Source organism: Clinocottus analis, unplaced genomic scaffold, assembly GCF_023055335.1.
Source record: "Clinocottus analis isolate CAN_PGR_092001 unplaced genomic scaffold, fCliAna1.0.p SCAF_25, whole genome shotgun sequence".
Taxonomy (NCBI): Eukaryota; Metazoa; Chordata; class Actinopteri; order Perciformes; family Cottidae; genus Clinocottus; species Clinocottus analis.
Window position 1 is genome coordinate 4,556,176 of NW_027175987.1, and position 22,487 is coordinate 4,578,662.

At 42.8% G+C, this 22,487-nt stretch overlaps 2 protein-coding genes across 3 annotated transcripts; one reads left to right on the forward strand and one right to left on the reverse strand.

The window, feature by feature from the left end:
• The first annotated feature begins 1,086 nt into the window (after window positions 1–1,086).
• Window positions 1,087–9,023, forward strand: mydgf (myeloid-derived growth factor). The gene is made up of 6 exons (XM_068591562.1): window positions 1,087–1,292; window positions 3,074–3,124; window positions 3,198–3,259; window positions 3,570–3,651; window positions 6,207–6,279; window positions 7,957–9,023. Exons 1-6 carry the CDS (start codon window positions 1,131–1,133, stop codon window positions 8,034–8,036), a joined length of 510 nt encoding a protein of 169 aa, XP_068447663.1. The 5' UTR covers window positions 1,087–1,130; the 3' UTR covers window positions 8,037–9,023.
• Window positions 4,984–20,975, reverse strand: LOC137794640 (MAP7 domain-containing protein 1). 2 transcript variants are annotated; one of them, XM_068591561.1, is made up of 6 exons: window positions 20,847–20,975; window positions 19,388–19,426; window positions 16,977–18,072; window positions 13,163–14,209; window positions 9,330–9,480; window positions 4,984–5,959 (listed from the first exon to the last, which is right to left on the reverse strand). In XM_068591561.1, the coding sequence occupies exons 2-4, from the start codon at window positions 19,396–19,398 to the stop codon at window positions 13,304–13,306; spliced, it is 2,013 nt and encodes a 670-aa protein (XP_068447662.1). In that variant the 5' UTR covers window positions 19,399–19,426; window positions 20,847–20,975; the 3' UTR covers window positions 4,984–5,959; window positions 9,330–9,480; window positions 13,163–13,303. The 2 variants fall into 2 exon arrangements, with proteins under 2 accessions (XP_068447662.1, XP_068447661.1); XM_068591560.1 differs by lacking the exons at window positions 19,388–19,426; window positions 20,847–20,975 and having other exon boundaries at window positions 16,977–18,318.
• Between the last annotated feature and the right edge of the window lie 1,512 nt (window positions 20,976–22,487).

Consider the following 22,487-nt stretch of genomic DNA (forward strand, 5'->3'; position numbering starts at 1 on the left):
CTGTACATACTGCACATAGAATTCATCCATTTACAGATGTGCACAAACACCTTTTTGTTCATATAATGTAATTCCAGTATTCCTTACACTCAATGCATTGCTCATACTGAATATTACACACCAGAGCAAAAACATGTGCAATTTTTAGAAACAATTTCACCTGTATATGTTGGTGGTTAATTACCTCACCAGGAATGAATAAAGTCCAATGTTATCTCAACAACACGTTTTAGTTAATTAAGTTGTTCATTATGTTTTGTATTATAAGGGAAATGATTCCTTGCGATAAGATTCGATTGGATACGACTTAAACTGAGACAAGAAACGTCAGTGACATGTTAATGCAACTCATACATTTGTGAGGGATGAGATGTGCGCTCTGGCCTCTCCCTTTTACACCTGCACATGACATCCTGGGCTGCAGCCAGGCAGTACTAAAGAGACACATAGGCCTCCTGTACGTTTTATAGAAGCAAACATAGCTTTGTTTGTGTGAGAGTTGTCACTCTCGGACATGCCATAAAACATCAGTTTTGACGTCAGATTGTGAAGACTATGCTTTGTGTGACTATTTGATATTAGAAAAAAATCTACTGTGATTTTGTTTGACCAAACAATCCCTTCTCAAGGTGTGTTATCGTCAGTGGATGAAGTTTGATCAGTTGTCATTGAGACGGATTGATTGAAGTGAGCTTACTTGACGTTAAGTTTTGGATTCGTCAAATTGTCATTTCATGTTGCTTTATTCTTGTTTCGATGCTGTCATACAAATAAACAATCTGACATTTTGTAATGGTTTTCCTTCTACTGTCTGCATTTAATAATAAATGGACAAAATTGGTTGAACAGGGGCGACATCGTGTGGCCATGAAAGGTAACTTCACATTCAATGATTGATGGACTAATACTTTTATCTGTCAACATTTAAATACATTTATCTCGAAGTGACATCAACCAGGAGTGTTTTATCAATACGCTGTCACAAAATTATCTTTAAAAAAAAAATATATGTGCTTTCCTTGTCTTTGGCACGTGACGCCTAGTGTGACGACATCCACAGTCGACGGGAGCACCGGTTACCCTGGAAGCCACCCACAGCGACACACCACCACACGTCTGAGGAGGAAGAGATGGCCACCCCAAATAACTTGAGTGATGCGACTTTGTCTTTCCTGCTTGTATTCGGGTTGATTGCGGCGTTCGTCCCGGTCGATGCGTCTTCGGATCGGACGAAGACGGTGGAGTTTAACGTCAAACCGGGAGGAGTGGTGCACACTTTCAGTGAGGCGATCGTAAGTGACTGTCTTTAGTCTTTTATTTTACACGACTAGCTCGCGTTGAAAACACACACAGCTACAGTTATGATACAATATAAGAGTGCAGGGTTGATGTAGCCTAATTCACCGCGCGTGGGATATTGAAATAAGCTTATTTGTTATTGATTATCAAGTATCTGACCGAATGATAACAGGATTGAATACATCGCGACTTACTGTATGTATGTGTGTGTGGGTGTGTGTGTGTGTGTGTGTCTGTGCGTGTGCGTTTCTTGCATTAAACTCTGTCACACATGCAATATATTTGGGATGATGTATAATAACATACGTGAAAAATACACTATTGCGTGATGACGACACAGCCTGTGAGAGGCTGACACGTCGGTGCCTCGGTGCCACAATGGCTCCATTCATTGGTTGACGGTTTTTATGACTGAACTGCTTTTTTTGGTATAGTTTGAAACTGAACTTTATTCATGTATGCATATAGCGACTGTCATACATACGGTACATGCAGCTTAAAGTGCTTCACTTAGAGGGGTAGAAATAAACAAACAAAAAAAAGCGATAAATAAAGAAGATTCTAGATTAAAATCACAACAGTAACATGTTAAAATCAATGAATAAAAAAATGGAATAAACACCGGGCAAAAAAGTGTTGTGACAAATGATTTAAGTAAGGTTGTAACATGACTCCAATAAAAATGGCAGATTACAAAAGATAGGTCTTTAATTTCCTTTGTAAAAATACTGAGAACGGTCCACAATTATAAAATCACTCTCTCTGATACTTTCATTTGATACATAGGGAACATTTAAAAGGAAAGCAGTAGACCTTGTTTCTTCTTTCAGTAATGTAGGGAGGCAAGGTCATTTAAATATTGTATCTTTATGATGTCTGTCTGACAAAAGACAACTCATTTTTTGATTTATCTATTAATTTCTTAATAATTTGTCCATAAACTGGGCTAAAATAATAACACGTGCCCATCACATTAGGCCTTTTTCCCAGCAGACATTTTGAAATGTCAAAACAGAAAAATGCAAAGGTGCTCCTAAAAACATGGTGGCTCTGGTTCAGGTGGGCAATATGGTTGAAACTATTATCTTGATATTCTCCTGTAATCAGGATAAATTGTTGATAAATATTCCAAGATGGTAAATGTTTGCACAATCACATTTAAGATCATCCAAACTGATGTTGAAGCAATGCCTTGCCTTCCTTTGTGATACATTACACAAGGTTAAACTGTTCATAAGCGTAGTCAATAACTAGTTTTTAAGTGTCTGATTTCAGTTTTGTACAAGTCATTACTTTGGACAATATAATTCACTTAATCACGAAGGGATTTTGCTGAAAGGATATTATTGATTCATCGCTCTGCTCGAGCTGAGCAGTGATTTACACCTGAGCGTTCCTCTCGACGTCTGCGTTGAGAAACGTCTGGAGCAGCAGACAGATTAATGTCTTCAAAACATTGTTGCCACACCTAATAATAATAATCATAACAAGCAACCTCGCAGCAACAACAGACCTTTGAGTTCCTAATGAAATGAAGCCGAGAGAGGCAAACTCTGCCTTTCTGAAAAAAAAAGTGTGAATTTATTTTAAATGCAATCAACGCGGTCGCACACATTTCTGAAACCAAGGAGCACTCTGAAACGCCTGATGAGAAAACAATTAGTAGATTGATGGAAGGTATTAATAGCATGTACAAGTCATTTAAAGCTTAATAATGAAAGTACTATACTTATTGATGCACTAAATAGCATTATGTTCCACTCTCTTATTTCAGAGGGAGTATGAGTGCTCATTCACTTATGCTTCACAAGGGGGAACCAATGAGGTGAGTCTCTCATCATATTATCGATTTTTAATTATCGCAGGTTTTATGCCTAAGTATTCTTCTGTTTTAACAGCAATGGCTGATGAGCGTGGGTCTGAGTGACGACGACAGCTTGTTTTCCTGCTCCGTGTGGAGGTGAGAGACACACACACACACACACACACACACACACACACACACACACACACACACACACTGTGCCAGGACTCTCCATCAGCTCACTGACCCTGCGGTTCACAGTGCCTTCAGTGAGAATTTGTCCCATCTCTTTCCAGCGAGTCGCTCTTTGAGTGTAGTTTATCGTGACAGCCCCAGCAGAGGAGGAACAAAAGTTTCTAACCTCTCGGTTTAAATGTATTCATGTCCAGCTTCAACTTCATAAGCGAATGAGAGCATGCAAATGACTTGATGTTGCTAACAAATATTTCTTTTTAATTTCTGCCAGGCCCCAGGGGAAATCCTACCTGTTTTTCACTCAGTTCAAAGCTGAACTGAAAGGAACCAACATTAAATATGCTAATGCATTTGTAAGTATAATAGAAACTCAATTCTTTTACCTGTCCTGTTCACGTGAATTCATCTTTGTGTTGTTAACTGATCCTGTTCCTCAACAGGGATGGCCAATGTTTAATGTAATGAATTCAATAATGGCATCCAGCCATCTAATATAGGTATCAAGGTCACATACAACTCGTATCTATATATCTGAATATATTTGTGGGACATTGTCAGTTTGTTGTGTGGCTCTCATTTTGTCATATTATTAAAGTCAAACTTTATAAAAGTTAAACACAACAAGGGAAGAAAAAGATCTTTATGCTGACTCAGACTAAAAGAAAATCCTCTTTGGATGCAGATCCTTTTTAATATAAAATACCAAGTTAACTACACTTGCACACGCCTTGCCCTCAATGTTGTAATTTGTTTGCTTAATCATGAAGGGATTTTGCTGAAAGGATATTATTGATTCATCGCTCTGCTCGAGCTGAGCAGGTATTTACACCCGAGTGTTCCTGGAGACGTCTGCGTTGAGAAACGTCTTGAGCAGCAGACAGATTGATGTCTTCAAAACAATGTCGCCACACCTAATAATAATCATAACAAGCAACCTCGCAGCAACAACAGACCTTTGAGTTGTGGCTCTCATTTTGTCATATTGTAAAACGTAAAAGTCAAACTTTATAAAAGTTAAACACAATAATTGAAAAAAAAAGATCTTTATGCTCACTCAGACTAAAAAAAGTCCTCTTTTGATGCAGATCCTTTTTAATTAATGAATACAGAGTTAACTACACCTGCACAAGCCTTGCCCTCAATGTTGTCATTTGTTCGCAGCCAAATTGCACCGCATACCGCAGAATATAGTTATGGCGCTGCAGGTCAAACACATGACCTTCACTGATTAGTGGGACTGGAGCTTATGTTGAGCAGCGAGAAGCTCCCAGGACTTTACTACCAAACAAAGTAAAAAGTTAATCCTCGATGGCACTGCACACTTTTAATGCATCCTGTCAGTCTTAAGATTAAAGCTTCTCGTACCTTTGGACCAAAACAATTTTAGAGCGTGTAGGATTTACAATGTGTCTGCACAAATGTCAGAAAATGAAGGAAAACCACAGTTGATGAACATTTTTGCGTAGCCTGCAAATAATAAACCATCCACGTATGCACCAGCGATACAGCATTTTGTTTATCGGGCTCAGGGAGGACATTAAGGCAGTTTTTTAAACTTTCTGACCACAAAGCTGGTGGCTGTAAACATCTACACTTTGTCCTTGTGTTCTGTGCAAAGATCATCATTGCATGTAATGACAAAATTAGTCATTTCGCCACAGTGGAGGATATGCACATGTGTGGGAAATGCATGTGTTCTAAAAAATCATAAACATGTTTCACCAAAGCTGTTTCAATACATCTGCTACAAACATTTTATTTCTTTATTTGCAGTTCAATTACTGATTAGTTCTTTAAATTATTTAATAAATTGTTTATAAAATAGCACACAATTATGAAAATGTCCATTCGTTTCCAGCGCAAGATCTTAAAGGTGCTTGTCTTGTCCGACAGTCCAAATCCCCAAACTTATAAAGATCTAAAGCCAACAAAAAAAGCAGCAAATCCTCAAACGTGTGCAGCAGAGAATGTTGAGCAGTTTCTGTCAACTAATTGATTGTTTCAGCTATACATTTAACAGTCAGTTAGAAAAAGCATTGACAGTTTGCCATTTTATCACAAAGAAGTAATGCTAGGGACAAGTTTTTTTTCCCCTCATGTCATTTAAATGAGGTTTTCTTGAGACCTCCGTCAGATACAACGGTCTGGTTATGCAAGATTAAACGTCACCTAACATCATCTGAGAGCCAGAGCATCGCTGACTATACCTGACCACACAGTCCTGAGTAGAATCGAATAAAACGCGCTGTCACTTGCACTTTGGACCTGTCTTTTGCTTTACAGCACAGGCCCCTCCACTTGTGTATCCATGGTAACCCATCACATGCTTCACATGTCTTTGACGGTCTTTGGTCCATTGTCCTTTTAATGACGGTTCCAGCTCCGACCAACTATGACAAGCTAACGCAGGCAGCGTAACAGAAAAGCTTCAATTCTCCTGGAAGTCAAAACTCTTCGTGTCTTTGCACATAATGTTCCAATGAAGGTTAATGTCCGCACCCTTCCTGAGCTCAGCCACTTAGCGAAGGCCCGTCGTGTCTGGTGTGGTCGCCGCTGAAGTGAGGCGCACGCTGACACGCCTCCTTCCCCCAGCAAGGGCAGTCCTGACATTCTGTCATTAGTGAGAGCACATGTTTCCTCCTCCTGCTCTGGCTCCGTGCCCTGCAAGCAGAAGACAAACATACAGAAAATAACTCCACTAAACGATGGGACCGAAATAACCTCACATACGCAAACACCTGCCACCCCCGCGCGGCGTCTCCTTGACCTTGTCGTCACGTCCTCCTTCTCTCCCGGCCCCGTCTGGTGCAAAAAATTGTCTCCTGTGCTGCGTCTCATCCTGTTTTTAGTTTATTTCATTATTTTTCGCCTCCTCCCTCCTCCTCACTGTTGCTGTATTTCTCTCCAGTCTCAGACGGCGGCTGCAGGACAAAGTGACATGCCTTTGAAGCCGGAGGAATTTATCGTAGGAGACTCAACAGGTGAGGAATTGATTGTATTTCCAAGTGTTCAATCAACTCCCTCTGCTTGACATGTCAATCTCTCGCTCCCTCATCACGTTGCGAGTTTCCTGCTGATTTTCCTCTGAAGCATATGCTCCAGCCGTGAGTGGGTGGCAATTTGTCCCTGTAGCATTATTTGTTGTTGTTCGTTTTTTGCAACAACAAAAAATCCCCACTGTGGCTCCAGTCCCAGCCTGTGATTAGCAGGATTTGACAAATCACAACGGCAATTTACTGTAACAGCAGATTAGTCACAACAGTACAGAGGCTTATATACTCACTTCCCTGCTACTATCACAGACTTTAGGATAATCTCATCTATGGGACACCTCTGGGAAACTCCTCCTGTCATGATTTTTGCGGGATAAGCTCCCGTATAGTACAGTAGGTAAAAAGCTCTTTTAGATGGAAATTATATTAATGAACTCACTCACAAACTTGTATGTCCATATTTAGCAGGCAGGGAACTGTTCAATCCCCCTTGACTAGTTTTACACATCCCAACGTGCAACGCCTACAGGAAAGAGAAGCGACTGCCGTTAAGACCCGTGGATGCCAGTAGTAGATGTTATACAGTTATAGTTTTCATAATTACACCATTTGTGTCACCTGCAGGCAATTGGTGTGACAACTGCAGCTTGTTCAAGCTGCGGATAGATTTTTTCTACATGTATATTTTAAGACTTGATACATGACTCTAAGGTGACTTCAATTCATTTGTAGGAAAATATTTTCCAAGCACACCAAAGAAAGTTTGCTGGCACCTCTACTTGACCCATCGACTTTATATTTGGATGATTTTCTGTCAACAGTTTAACAGACATGTCTTTACAATGGAGGTCTACGGGGACTTTTCTATTGCACTCTCACAAATAATCACTGGGACAAACTGGCAGCAAGGCTGAGTGGCGGCTTAGCACAAAGCTCTCTCCATGGTTTTCACATTTAAAATAATTGATGAAAATGTATGAGTTTACTGTAGCACTCTCATCTCCAGTAGATATGTAGCTATATGCAGTTCAGCTTGTAGCTATAAAATGCAAATCATGTGGAAGATTTTACAAACAAATGTACTGCTTATCTCCCTTTCTGTTAATTTGTGACCTGAACTCAACATGGACAGTATAAACTATCACCCATACAGAGTTAACTAATGAAGTCTACTCATACTCAACCAATCTACATGAATTAATACAGTAACACTCAAGTTCATATTGCAAATATCCTGCACTAAGGTTTATTGGATGCATCCTACACCTGTTTCTTTTTCTTAAGCTTCAGAAATTAACAATCAACCTCACTCTAAAAGAAACTGCTCTAGTGAACAAAAAACTATTACATTTAAACCCCGAGCACAAGCAGCACCTAAAAGAAATTACATTTGTAACACTTGTTGTTTGCTGGTGTCATTAGTTTCTAAAGTGCAGCAGCTGATACGTTACTTTCCTGTAGTCGGTGCACATCTGAATCTGCAGATCTAATCTGCGGCTGCTTGCAAACAGGCAGTGCAGGCTGGACTCGACCGGCAGGTCTCAAACTGCTGCAGTCAGATGATACTGGATGGTTTCAGGTGCTTTGCGTCAGTGATGCTGTATGTCCTTGTTTTTGTTTCAATATTATCTGTGACCGTAATTTGCTCTCCTCTCTGACCTCCAGTGACTCACAGAGATGGAAAATTCAGCGCTCAGCTCTCCAAACTGAGCGCCGTTGGACAGACACGACACACAGAGCTGTAATTGGTCAGAAGTCGGATGCGGCTTTCATGTGTTGAGGTCTGAGTCGGGCCTCTGTGTTTCAGCTCAGCATTCAATGAAGGTTGGATTCGTACGGGAAAAACAACCAAAAACTGAAGTATGATGATTCTGATACTGTATGTAAATGAATTACCTGGTATGTAATTACAATGGGTTTGAAGATGCTGCTGTGGACATGAAACGGCGAGGCATCAGTTTAGTGGTCACATTTTTTACTGCATAATGTCCTAGTTTAAATTCTGCCATAAGATAAAGTGCTTCCATAATTATTTCTTAGTTTCTGAGGTCAAAAGATTTACAGAGAGCAAATCTGTTGTGATTCACTGGGGACATATCTGAATGTATAGAGGATTGGTGTCCGGGGCTTGTAGGGTATAGATAACATATTTAAAGTAGGGAGGGATTTATCTGTTTTGTGTAATCCGTAGAGGAAAGAGAATAATCTCCAATGGCGTCATCGCACTCTCATAAACAATTACATTTTCCTCAATCTTGTTCTGTTCTGAGCTGAGCCGAGCTCTCGCTTTCTGTTTCATATTTGTCTGTTAGATAACTGTAACATATTGTATCCCATGAATCGTCAATCGGTACCACTCGTGATCACCTTTTGTTCTGTTTGTGTTTTTGGCCAGAAGGGTTATTGTAATAGAGCAGACCGCAGCACGAGCAGAATGTACAGAACAGACTGAAGATCGGTGCATTTTTTGATACATCTTCTGTGTGAATTAATTGGTAATAAAATATGTAACAAGTAGAAAGAATAATTATTTTATTTGAAAATACCTTGATATTGATCATTTTTATTCAACACCTGCATCAAAGAATACAACCATTTTCTTACTTAAATATCTCTCTTTTTAATTTTAGGAGATTTCAATGACTTCTCAATTATACTGTTTGAGGTTCAACCCCCCAAAAACTACAATGTAAGCTGTGCACAGACATTTGGATCATATGATATATATATATATATATATATATATATATATATATATATATATGAAGAAGAGATGTCATCACATAATCCTGAGCCCCTTTTGAACCGTCTGCTTTCATCCTTCACTGTAACATGTGGGGATCAGCGAGGGTATTGTGCAGGTTTCAGAAGTACATGCTCCCTCATGTAGCGGGGAGACTTTCCTTTATATTTCTTACATTGATCCAATCTTCTTAGATCCGCACAAGTGTCCACTAGATGAGTTCTGGGGATTGATTTCAGATTTGCGGATTGTGCTGATTTGATTCTGCGGTCGGATTACTCGCTGAGATTCGTACCTTGTTTGGTCGGGTTGGGATCCTCTCGTCTGTCTGCTGGTCATCCCCTGGAGTTGAGGAACCGCTCAGCGTGGAACATTTGTGTGTCCCTGTGTGACCACCATTGAGGCATCCGCCGGCGGTCACAACAGGAAGCAACCGCGTCCAGATGCTGTTCCAGAATTTGAAAAACACACGCGTTAGGTATTTTGTACATGTTTTTTTTGTGTGTTCGTTCTCTACTTCTTGTGTGTTCTGATTTATGATGAAATGTGATGGATGTTTGAATAAAGACATGTTGTCACTGTGCTGGAGATAATTCAATGTTTTTGTCTTGTTATGTCACTCATGATCTTATTGAACCTCCCACAGCCTCGTAAAAAGGGTAAACATGAAAAGAGAGAAGACATTTGAGTGCCAGCATAGCGGCATTAAATATTCTTAGCTCTGTCAGAGCCGGCTCACCGTGAACATGGCGGAGAGCGTTTTTATGCCCCCGTCATATCCGTCTAAAATAAGTGTAATTTTAGTACCAGCACTAATGTTTCCTAATTTAAACTTGACTTGTGCGGCTGACAGCAGCCAGGTGTTTAGTGTAGTTATGAGACGTCATATGAAACTTTAAGCAATAGTTTAAGCAATATTTTTTTCAAGTAATATGAAAAATGTATTCCGTAAGCGTACTAATTAACATGTATTGTCCTTGGATAAATGGTTCCATGAGATAAAGAGCGCTCATTGTTTTTTGTAATTTCTGGGGAGAAAAGCTTTGCAGAGAGGATCTAATAAATCCAGAGGCACATATGGGAATGTAAAGAGCGTTGATCTTCAGGAACTTCCAGAGATATAGGGTCAGGAGGGATTTATATATTTTAGGTTAAGCCAAGAAAAAATCAGTCATCTTGATTGTCGTCAAATTGGCATCAGCGTGGTTGGAATCTGCGATAAAAGAGTTGCACGTTTATACTGCAGTGCAGTGCTCTAATGTAAAATCGAACTATAAAACATTTGAATTTCATTTCGAGAAGATCTATTGTATAGTAGCACTTAGGTAGAGCTTTGCCAAGAAACCCCCACATGGTCTCCTACTTGTAATTAAAGCATCTTATTGCGACATGACAATTTTAAACTTAGATTTCCAGTTTTGTGGCACTGTGATTAAAAAATGTGACACTTTGTTCTCAAGGTGGCTTTTCCAGTCAGTAATAAGTCTCTGCAGCACAATATCTCTTTGATTACTGCCAGTTCACAGTGTGTCTGAGACTCAACGCTGCCTCTATGCTGTCATCCTAACACTGAACTTATATCACTACTGTTTACCATCTGCTACCAGTAGAGATGTTTACTTTCAACTTTCCTCCCCCTCATACAGTGCGACCATCAGGGAAATATATACAACTGATGCTGCCAAGAACCGGCTTAGATTTGGATGGCGTGCATTAAAGAGAAATCAGAAACATTTTTAGTTACGCTTGCAAAGTGGCTCAGGGGATCAGTCGATCCAACACTTTAATCCAGACTGAAATATTGTAACAACTATTCAATTCCATCTCACACAGACATTTATGGTCCCCAGAGGATGAATCCAACCGACTTTTGGGTCCCCCTGACTTTTATTTTCGCGATACCAGCAGACCAATCACTTTTCTGGTTCATAGTAAAAAATCTGTGTTTCTCTCAGGATAAATTGGAACTCATACAAAGGTTGTCGAACTCTTGGCTTGTGGAAGACTTAACACAATGCAATGTCTATTTGCAGTCCTTCATCATTGGTAATATGTCTACCAGTTGTGATCAATCAGACACCTTTGAGTCCTGTAGAAGTAATTTGTGAAAGCCTGCGAAATAAGCACAGCTTTGTGTGAAAAACAAGCCTAATCTTTTCACGACCCCTCAAATTCATCTTTGAATCCTGGGGGTCATAAGTCATAATAACACTATAGCATATTTAGGTGAGAATTTCAGTTTGTCTAATACGTATATAACCACGTATATGCAAAATTAGAAAGGTGCACTAGAGTTCAGATCTCCGTCAGGTGTGTGTGCGATGACCACTGCTGTATTGATTGAATGGACACAACCGCCTCATTCAAATTCAAAAACAGTATGTAGGCTATCGACTCGAAGTCGTCGTGTAAGAGATTTTATGCAATCTTGCCAAAAACAAAGTTCAATTCACCAAGCTGTCTGCCCACGTAGCAGCGGCTTAGCAACGGCTTAGTAGCAGCTAAGCAACGCTACTCAGCAAAGTGTGTTGTGGTGTTTCCGTTAGCTGTTAGCCAAACACACTGTCCCAAAAAGTGTTTTTCTGTGCCTCCTTAATGCCTCGGGGCGCAGACAAAGAACTTTCTTTGATGAAAAGCAAAAGATAACTAGAATTTCTATTAAATCGAAGTCGTCGAGTTACTCTTCCTATGTTTTAGACCGAAAGCCACAGACTTATGCCCAGCCTTATTATCAAAGGACGCCAGTAAAACGTGACCCAGTGATAGAAGTAAATCATAATTATTTAAAAGGGTGCTATTCAAGTGTTTGTACTGGAAAGTCCTCAGATTTACAGACATCTTGATATACTGTACACCTTTGGCCACAGACTCAGATGTTTTCAGTCCAAAATGGCGATGACAGCGCCATCTAGCGGTGGTTGTCAACATATTCATCAGCCGAAGTTGTACTTTTTCTTAGCTCGCAAACACTGTGTTAGCATGCTACTTTAAACTAAGATAGCAGAACATGATAAGCGCTACACCTGCTAAACATCATGTTAATATTGTCATTGTGATCGTGCTTGCGTAACGGTGTTAGCATTTAGCTCAAAGCACCCCTCACTGAGCCTCTAGCATGACTGTAGACTCTAAATCTTGTTAAAATAGTCTAAGAGTGAGGTGATGTTCTCTTTTTTTTAGGTCAATAAATCCTATACAAGCCCAAAATCAACAATGTGTTGAGCCTACAACAGGTAGCCTATATTTTGCGTATCCAACACCTGATATAGCTAATTCCTCTGTGCCACAGACCTAAAAAATACATCAATGAACCACTCTGTTGCACTGTATGACATGTTCTTTCATTAGCACTCAAACGCATTCCAGTGCTTGTTTTTCTCTCTTTCCACTCTCACACACACACACCTGCCTCCTATTTCTCTCTCTTTGCATTTCTCGACATTTAGAGGGGAACAGATGGAGATTGTGACCCGGTCGGTCAAACCAGAGGCTTCTAGTAACACCAGGGGCCCGGTGAAGGGTACAACGAATGGCCAGCTGCCCCCTGTCTCCCCTGATGCGCACCCAGGCGCTGGGCCGGTGACCCAGTCATCTTGTATCCACTCTGCCTGTTCACTTGGTATTTGGCCTTGCTAAGTTCCTCATACCATGTGATCCATCACAGATCTACAGACTATCTTGCCCCAGCGCGTGCTTTTCACACCGCTGAGCCAAAGTACCCATAGCTGCACTGAGTTCTCATTAAACCAACTCGACTCTTGACAGCAATTATCTAACCCAGACAATGCTGATACATGTGAGTGGATATGTCTGGCTGCTTTGGTTGAAGTGCACTAAAGTAATCAGTCCTTACTTTGTCTTGTCATCTTGCAATAATTACAATTTCCTTCATATTTCTTTCTAATTAGGCCTTGTCCCATGCCCTTCTAACGGCGCAATCTGTGGGAGTCTGAGAGTCGGGGTGAAAATTGAGCATCTGTATAGCGGCTCTTGTTACCATAGTAGTAACCCAGACAGATGTTATGATGCCCTGTGTATGTTCTGTGTATAGACTCAAGAGACTGTTATAGAAAGAGAAGCGGGAAAAGGTCATCTGCAGAGCCAAGCTGTTCTTCCTGACATACTCACCCCAAGTTGCGTTTGCGTTCTGTCACCTTGGAAACTTGGTCTCAGCACAACTTGGCGGGCCTTGAATCGCTCTCCACTCTTGCGGCTGGTGCTGTGAATGTGGCTCTGTTCGATCAGCCTCCCCCGTCCTGCTGCATTGTCTCACACTGTGGTAGAGAGCAGCTTTCTTTTCTCAGGGTACGGAGGAGCTTTGCGGGGCTCCTTCACTTTCTTTGTGTGTTCAGACGATCCGTGGTGTGGATACGGAGGAGGCTTGCGACCTCTGCGGCCTACGGCTGTTGCTTGTTTAGCTGTGGCTGCAGGGACAGCGCACACCTGTGAAGGTCTGTGAGCGGGTCCTGCTGAGGATACTTGCCTCTCTGTCTCAGTGTTGGATGCAGTTTGAGTCGAGCCGGTTGGTGGGCAACTGGCAGACGGAGGCCGGGCCGGTGATGGAGGGAGCAGACTGGCAGATGGGTGGCCACTTTGTGGGGTCCTATAAGTACAGATTTTGTTCTCTATGATGACAGAAGGGCTAAGCGTGGGGGGTGGGTAAGACTTTGGAGACAGAGGGGAGACCGGGCTGACCCTGATGGAGGAGGAAGGCCCAGGGGAATTAGGCTGAGACCCAGGGCTGTTAAGGAGGTGGAGGTTTACTGTTAGAGGGGAGAGACCAGGAGTAGGAGGCCGAACAGGGAGGCTTCGTTGGGGAGACAAAGGGACATCAAGCTGCAGCAGCCCACCCTGCCTGGGAGAAGACGCCAGACTGCAGGGGAATCGGAGAGTTTGACTCCGCTGTGATGAAAACCCAGAGGTTACAGGGCACAGCAGCACATTTGGTGGAGACTGGCTCCTGCTGTTATGGCCCCTCCTGAGGCTGCCAGATGAGTCTGAGGTACCAGGCAGCTCCGAGGGCTCTGAGGGCCTTCGATGGATGCTGCCCACTTCGCTGGAGCTGGAACCTGAACTGGAGCTGCTGTCGCTGGGAGGGTTGGCACTGTCGCCTCGCTGAGGCTCCTCCGCATTCAGATCAATAGTTGATGTTAGATTGTCAATCTGCTGCACCACCTATGATGGATACATACAGCATGGTGATGATTAAGAATGATAACAGTAGAAGTACTTGGAAAAAATAAAGCACCTGTGAAAACATGCCGCATGATGTCTCCTGCTCCTGTGCCTCTAAATAGAGTTTTATAGTTTGAAATAATAACCTAGATGATGTGATGTTCTCAAAGTTATGTCTGTTCGGGGTCCGAGACTTTTTTAACGAAAACACTTGGATGTTTGTGAGGCAGGGAAGGTCTACAGATTCTCTTGAGTTGCATTATGGGAAATGTACAATCTAAAGTTTTTGGAACTTCACCCACACAGAGACAAAAAGTCTTGAAAACTTGACCTCGGCTGCTTTGATTTGCATTATGACATTATGAAAGTACAACACCAAATGAAAATCTGAAACTCATAATTATTTTCAATTCTGTTTAAGATGCAGATTTCTTCTCTTCCAATTGTGATCATTTATTCAATAAAGTGTTTTCCCCACAATTGAGAAGATGGAACGAGAGAATATTTGGCTTTTTTTTTTGTTTTTGATAACTCGATTAATCTTCATGAGGCCTCTCTTTAAAGGAGAGACGTGTCACTTCATTTGGATAGTAGTGAAGAGATGACAGGAAATGAAGGGGAAGAGAAGAAAGATCCAACATGCCACGAAGATGGCTAGATCTTGAATCACACTGACACAAGATCAGCAGCTTGAATCCCTATTCCAAAATCCCTGTTATCCAAAAGGGTTTTCTTTATAAAATCATCAATAACATAACCAATCTCAGTGTGAGCATCTATTTAGTAATGGCAATATTTTATAATAAAGTTTGATGATCATTTTCTTCTGCGTTTGCATTTCTGCATCATTAAATTGGAACATTTCAGACTCTTACAGAAGTGGACTCTCACCAGGTGTACAGCTCAAATCTGTAAGTATGTCACACAAGTTACAACCAACTGCAAAAAATGTTTACCTCAGCTTAGAAACGATGTATTTTGGGAAATATATAGGCTAAATTTAAGTGGGTTTCCCTTCTAATACTTACAGTGAAAAGCACACTATAGTGTGTACTGTATAGACACACAAGATGCATGTATTTAAATGAGTGCAGAACGAACACACACACACACACACACACACACACACACACACACACACACACACACACACACACACGTACAATGATAGAGGCAGGAGAGATTGTAGAAAATTACACTGGGGAAAATGTTTGACCTATCTCTCCACCTGCTCTGTGTGCACAGATAAATCCTCGGCCCTGTTGGAACAGATGAATTATTGTTTTGTTCTCTGTGTTCAACAACATCCTTGCTGATGTCAAAAGATGACCTGATTTTTCTTTTTTTAACGCTGAAGCTTTTTGGGAGAGGCATTTCATATTGCTTTGAAGTACAACATGTATATGTGACTCTGGGCTGCTTGTTAATGTCAGAAATCAAAGGAGATAAAAGAGAAAAGGACCTTCATCTGCTGCTCCCAAGTGTGTTTATTAAAAACGATGTTTTTTGACCCCTCTGGTCCTCACACACAGCGCTGATGAGTGCTGAAAGATGTTCGTTGCAGTCATGTGAGTTTAATAAAAGTCACAAAATTCAGTTTAAATTTTGTTGTTTTCCTTTAGGTTCTGAGATACATGTTGTTTTTGTCTAAATATCTTAGTAGAAGACCATATTCATCTGTGAGCTTGTTTTTTTTATATATATTTTTTCTCAGACAGAGGTCTTTAGTGTTGCTTTAATATTTGTATGTCTCGGTCTAAAACGCTTTAAAGGCTCACTCCAGTTGCTTTTTTTTTGATAAAAGTGATTGATTATTAAATAAAACTGAGGGTTGCTTCTCATGCAACAGAATGATAAAACAGGGCTTTGAAATAAATATGCGACCAAAGTCTTCTCTGGTGCCTTATCTTCCTTTGATCTGTCGTCTCTGTTGTGAAAATTTGGGCTTTTCAATCACAGTGTCTGCATGCGTCTCCCCCGCCTCCTTCGTGTAGCCTATATGCTCTTTCATCAGTGTTATATTAATGCTGTCACACACTAAAATCTCGCAGCCACAATGATGAGGTTACTACCTCGGGTTTAGTCGCGACCCCGTGGATGCAGATCAAATGCCAAGAGGCGAGCTTTACGTGTCACTTTTACTGGATGAGGAATACGAGGCAGAGATACTCGGACATAAATGGATTATAAAACGCTATCCAGCTGTGCCTGGAGCAGCATCTGTCCATGAGGAGGGAGAGTGGAGGAAGAGATGAGGGTGGATGTTTGTGGAGGAAAAGACAGAAAGGGACATGCAAAGAGGAGGACGACGACTGCTTCAGCTCATGTCACATCTCAGCAGCATAATGCATAATGCAAAGGGGGCATAACTATTGTCTCATTCACCTCTATGAAAATATACACACAAATTGAGTCTAAGTGTTGTGTATGCTTGGAGACAGATGACAGAGGAGAGTTGCCGAAACTGTTAGCAGACTGCGGTGGATTCATCCAACCCTGCTGCTGACTTTTTAATGAATGTTAAATTTTGCTGAGGACGTGTATTTGTAAGCTGCATTGTTATCTGTAAGAGAACTAGCCCTCAAGGTTTTATAGCATAAGCATGAATATTTCCTGCATGAGGAAACAACTAAATGAATGTGAGAGGATGCAGTAACTTCTATGCTCCTGATCTGAACCAATTTGCTTCTTTTTTTTTTAAGTCCAGGAAAAACATGATTGTGTAGATTAAATGTTACGCAGAATCAACAAATATCCAACATGTTACCTCTTTCATTTCCTGGTGAACGTCCCTCAGCGCTGTAAGAACCTGCTCCAGGTTATCCACCACCCGTTTGATCTGGTTTCGAACCACCTTCCTGCTGCAGCCTGATTCCTTCCTCTGTAACTCCCCTCCCTTGGTCGGCCTGTATTGGACCCACGTCTGGTTCTGGCCCAGGGCCGCGATACGTTCCAAGCTTGATATCGGTTTCCTGGGGCCTCGTAGAGTTGTGGTGCAGCTCAGGCCTCTGTGAGGAACCTCGGTGGAGAAGATGACTCCATTGAGGGGCCTGTTGAAATGCTCAACATGTGGTTCCCTCAGGTCTCTCTGGCTCTGGGAGGTCCTGAAGCTGGAGGTTAAGCAGCGCTGCCTTTCTGTTCGTTCCTGAGTGTCTGAGCTCACCCAGCTGGATGAATGGAGGCCTCTCTTGTGGTAGGTGGTACTGCTGGCGTAGTCCCACACCTTCCCCCTCCTGTCCTCCATGTCCACCACAACAGGCACCTTACAGTTTGGCTCTTCAATGAGCAGTGTGGGAACCGGAACAGGAGGGGGTCTCACGAGTGGCCCATATTTCCTGACCGAGGTGCTACTCCCGTCAGTCTGAGACTGAAGGACACTCAGGTGGCTGCTGTGGTTCCTAACAGAGGTGTGGTTGTCCTGGGCAGATGTGGAGCTGTCGCTCAGACCCGGCTGTCCGTCCCCTGGACTGCTCTGCGTATTGGAAAGCGGGTCCGGCTCTGGAGACGGGTTCGGCTCTGGAGACTGGTTCCCAACGGCAGGAGGGTCCTCCTTCTGCTTCCCCAGACTCCCTGGCAGGATGTGGTGACCCCGCAGCACCACTGGCAGCATTCTCGCCATCCCCACGCCATTGCACCGAGCCTCCCCCTTCTTTGCCCGGTCCTTTCCGTGGATGGAGAAGAACCCCATCCCCTTGGCTCTCTCCAGCGGGGTCAGGTTGTTGCGGGCCTCTGAGCTGGATTTGTACGGTCCATTGAGCCCCAGGTCACTGCTGTGGTGGGGCTTCAGACTATTGCGCAGCCAAGGGATGAAGTTGGGGGCGTGGGGCTTGAAGCCTTTCTGCTCCCCTGGCGCTGGAGCCCTGCTGTCAGAGAACATAGTGATGGATGATGTCCAGCAGCCTCGCAGAAAGAGGAAGAAGCAGAAGATGAACAGGAGGACTCCTGAGGCAGAGAGCTTCCTCCTCTTTTTCCATCAATCCTCTCCTACCGTTTGCATTAACATAGACTCAATCTGCTCTACCTTTAGTCTGTTTTCCTCCCCTCTCTCTCTGTCTCTCTCTCCTCTCTCTGCCTCTCTCTCTCTCCAAAACTTTTATCTGCTTTTTCCCTTCCTCATCTCAGAGCCCACCCACCCACTCCCCTTTTCCTGCTGAAGCCTGTTTCTGATTTTATCGCCCTGCCCTGTTTTTTTCCCTGAGTATCTGCTTCTCCTCCCACTATCCTCCCTGTTGTATTGCTCTCGAGCCCCTCACCCCCTCATTGGACCGGCTTCGGAGATGCCAAGGGCCTCCTCTCTCTCCGTCTTCTCTCTCTGCCTGCCTGCGTCTCACTGGCTCAGTAGCAGTGGAGGCTTCCTGTCTCTACATCTCTCTCTCTCTCTCTCTCTCTCTCTCACTCTCTCTCTCCCCCACACACTGCGCTGCGCTGCCTCCTATCCTCGCTCTTTCTTCCTCCCACTCCCTCTTACTGCTCTAACTCCCTTTCTCTTTTTCCCTCCTCTCTCCCCATTTCTCTCTCTTCTCCCTGTTTCTCTCTGGTCTCATCTGAGAATCCTGTTTGTCCTCTGTCTTTGCAACTCTCTTTTACTCTCTTTTTCTCCCCTTTCCGTCACTCCCCCCACCCCCTGCATCCCTACCTCCCATTTGCCAGGGAGTGCAGCTGAACTTCAATCAAGACGGCACTGTTATTAATCCCCCGTTAGCCAGTATATAGCCACGTGATTCCCCCAGCCTCTGTTCTCATCTGATTACTCCTTCCCCGGCTCAGCCCCTCACAATTAAATGCTGCTTAGGATACCAGAGGGGGTTTAAAGGGGTAGGGGAGGATGGCAGCAGGAAGGGATGGAGGAGGAGGAATAGTAGGCGGGGGCACATCATTGCGACCCTCCAAGTCAGAGATCAGCACCAGTTTGACAGAAACTATAAGCTGCCCGGCTCCAAGCGACGTTGCACGGTTCTCCCCAGATTATTGCAACTGTCAGCAAATAGTGTCATGTTACATCCCAGTTGTTTTCTTGTTTTATTTTCTGCCGCATATCCAACTTCCATTTGTTCCAATTACGCAGAGACAGCTGCTATTTCTGTGTGTCTCATTCAAATTCCCATTCTTGGCTGTCTGGATTAGATTTTCTGTGTCTGACAAGCCCAAAGATGCCTCCTAGGTGCCTTTTCACTCAACTGCGGCTGCATGGATGGATCCCTCCCTCTCTGGCAGCATCTGAAATAAAAAAGACAGAAGCACAGCCACACATAAAGCCCTGACAGTTTGCTGTCACTCAGCGGTGAGGCACTCAAAGCATATGTCATTCTGTTAGTCAGCAAAGCAATTTATTCCTCAGGTAGTGCCCTGTTAAAATATGACTTCATTCACTGACATATTCTACTATACAGGTTCGTGGGAGGAGTGCAAACAGACACAGGTTTGTTGTAATCTGCCTACACGTGAACAGACAGCTGTCAGCCAGTAATGACCACTAGCCTGGATATAAAAAGAGTGGAAATAATAGAGCGGCTACTAATAATCCTTTTGCTTTTCCTCCTCTCACGGCAAACTGGTGAACGCAAGGTCGATTTCTATGCTGGAGGATGTGGGGAGGGGCGAAGTTGCTTTTGCATTTACAGATTTAACTGTGTGTCTGGGTGAATACGTTAATATTTAAAGGTTTTTTTTTTAAATGATGACTATCACTAAATTTCACTTTGAAATGATAGTTAATCATTCAAGTGTATTTCAAGAGCAGTCTCATACAAAAGTAATAATGTCCTCACTGACTGCCCAGACCATGAAATAAAAAAATAATAAAAACATAAACATATACACACCACACAGAGAGAGAGAGAGAGAGAGAGAGAGAGAGAGAGAGAGAGAGAGAGAGAGAGAGAGAGAGAGAGAGAGAGAGAGAGAGAGAGAGAGTTGAAGGCTACATAAAAGCTTCAGTGCATGAAGTGTTGGTGCAAACCTTGGTAAAAATGATGTTGTTCGTCAAGAATCAAAATGTGGTGCTTATAACAAAACAATGCATTTTGCATCGCTGCGAAGCGAAGAACATGATTGGTTTCTTTAGTTCATCAAATTTAGAAAATATGTGGTTGTTAAAAGACAATGACGTTTTAACTTTTAATATTTCATTGATTACATTTGAAAACAAAATAAACCTCCCTGAATGTGTTTTTGCTTGTGTGTGAGTGTGTGTTTGTGTGTGTGTGTGTTAAAGACCTTGAAGTCATGTCTCTTAAAAGTCTAAGTTCCCCTCCAATCAGCCACCCACGTTGTAAGGCCCATAAATAACATGACAGCGATACACACAATCATTGCTCATTTTAAAGTCAATGTGGAATAATAAGCGGCTGTCACAGTGGCTGTCCGTGGCAGTCTGGCTGCGCAGCCTTTTGAGTCCGTTTGCCTTTATAACATCCATTAAATAAATGTGCTGCGTGTGATGCAAGGAAACAATATATAGAAAAACTGCTCTAAAGCTGGGAAAAAATTCTCCTCTTCAGTTTGCTGCAGTTTGTGTTGCATGCCCTTCACTGAAAACTCTAAAAAGCTTTTTTGTCACCATCAGTCTTCAATATTGCTGGTGCAGTTGGGAGCAAGGGGGTGACAGGCAGAGCATACAGCCTCATTGTTCCCTTACCTGCTGCCTGTTTTGGGTCCTTTAACAGGCCGACTGCCCACTGAGAAGCAGCAGAGCGAGTGTGCTGGGACACTTCAGCATGTGTCTGCTGAACTTTACAGCTGCTGCAGATGGTTTCCTGCTTGAACTTCTTTGAGCAGAGACAGTGAGAAAGACACAGAGAGAGAGAGAGAGAGAGAGAGAGAGAGAGAGAGAGAGAGAGAGAGAGAGAGAGAGAGAGAGAGAGGGAGAGAGAACTCAACACCTTACATAACTCGGTGGAAAAGATGTAAAAGCAGTGCTTTTGTCAAAAATGCCCTGTGCAAAATGGCTTTCAGTTTTCAGTCTGGCACTTGCGATCTTTCTTTAACCACCTGGACCGCACACATGCATAGTTTGAGGAGGATTATATGTGACTTTGCATCACTGTATTTGGCTACGTATTCACACAAAGTGAAAATGAGAAGTTCCCTGAGAACACAGTGTTCTTTTTTTGGGTATTAAATATGGAAGTGAGCAGATGCTGTCTTCCCTGAAGTGTCCAGTGTCACGCTGGTGATAATCCTCAGGGCTTCGGCACTGAGTGTTTGTGTGTGTGTGTGTGTGTGTGTGTGTGTGTGTGTGTGCGCGCACAGCAGTGTCTCTACCGGCCTCTCATGTATATTTTTGTGTTGTTTGCTTTTGGATTCCCCTCCGCCGCGCTTTTCATCCTTGAACAACGCGTCAGTCAGGTGCTCTCTGAGGACCGGAGCTAGAGAGGAAGAGAGAGAGAGACGTGGGGACACCAAGAAAGAGTAAAAGACAGACAGAGAAAAGGGGAGGAAGACAGGGAGTTTTGAAAGACTTCTAACTTCCAAGCTGACTGTCATAGCTGTGCTTGCCAGAGGGGAGAGCACCTTTAAGCATACTGGATGAGTAACGATGTGGAGGGACTACAAAAGCAAAGTAATACATAATAAGCAGCGCTCGCTCTGCTCCTCTGCCAGCAAACCTACATGAGATTGGTGTTGAGGGAAAATTTGGAAGGGCTTGAAAGGTCAGGAAGGGCCTTGTGTAAAATGGGCCTCTCCTTTAAACACTCTGCAGACATTCTAATAAGATTTAGAAAGCATGGAAATAACTGTTATATTGGGATGTTGGCCTCCACATATAGGTTTCTATAGAAATGGGGAACAAAAACAGACAGCGGGATGACTGAATCAAAACGTGACAAAATGTTTTACATACTGTCAGTAACTTTGGTTATGCTCACGCAATTATTCATGCCGCTTCAGGATATAAACCTGCTTCTCGTTTTAATGTGACGGCATAAATCAACAAATGCACATTTCTCTGCTGGTTCTGTTTGAAAAGTACAATAAAGCCATCATCGTTGAGACAGTTGAATCATTTTTCTTCTTTAGTGCCACTCATCTTTTGACTGCCTTCCCAGTTCTGTTTCACTCATTAGGCCTGAGAGGCATTTCCGTTGGCATTGATGATAAAAGAAAATCAGGGAAATATGACCGTGTGATGTTGCACGAGTGCAGAGCATTGCCTGCTGTTTGAACACAATGCCCTGTGGTTTGTTTTGTAGCGCCACCCAGAACTCAAACATTAGGGTGTTTGCGCCCGTGTTGACAGACGGCCAGACTTCGCAGTGTTCGGCCAAAACCAACTGCC

Coding starts and splice junctions, on each gene's coding strand:
- mydgf (XM_068591562.1), top strand. CDS start 1,131: ATGGCCACCCCAAATAACTTGAGTGATGCGACTTTGTCTTTCCTGCTT. Junction 1,293..3,073: donor ACACTTTCAGTGAGGCGATC/GTAAGTGACTGT, acceptor CTCTTATTTCAG/AGGGAGTATGAGTGCTCATT. Junction 3,652..6,206: donor TTAAATATGCTAATGCATTT/GTAAGTATAATA, acceptor ATTTCTCTCCAG/TCTCAGACGGCGGCTGCAGG.
- LOC137794640 (XM_068591560.1), bottom strand. CDS start 18,086: ATGTTCTCTGACAGCAGGGCTCCAGCGCCAGGGGAGCAGAAAGGCTTC. Junction 14,210..16,976: donor TTCACCAGGAAATGAAAGAG/GTAACATGTTGG, acceptor TATCCATCATAG/GTGGTGCAGCAGATTGACAA.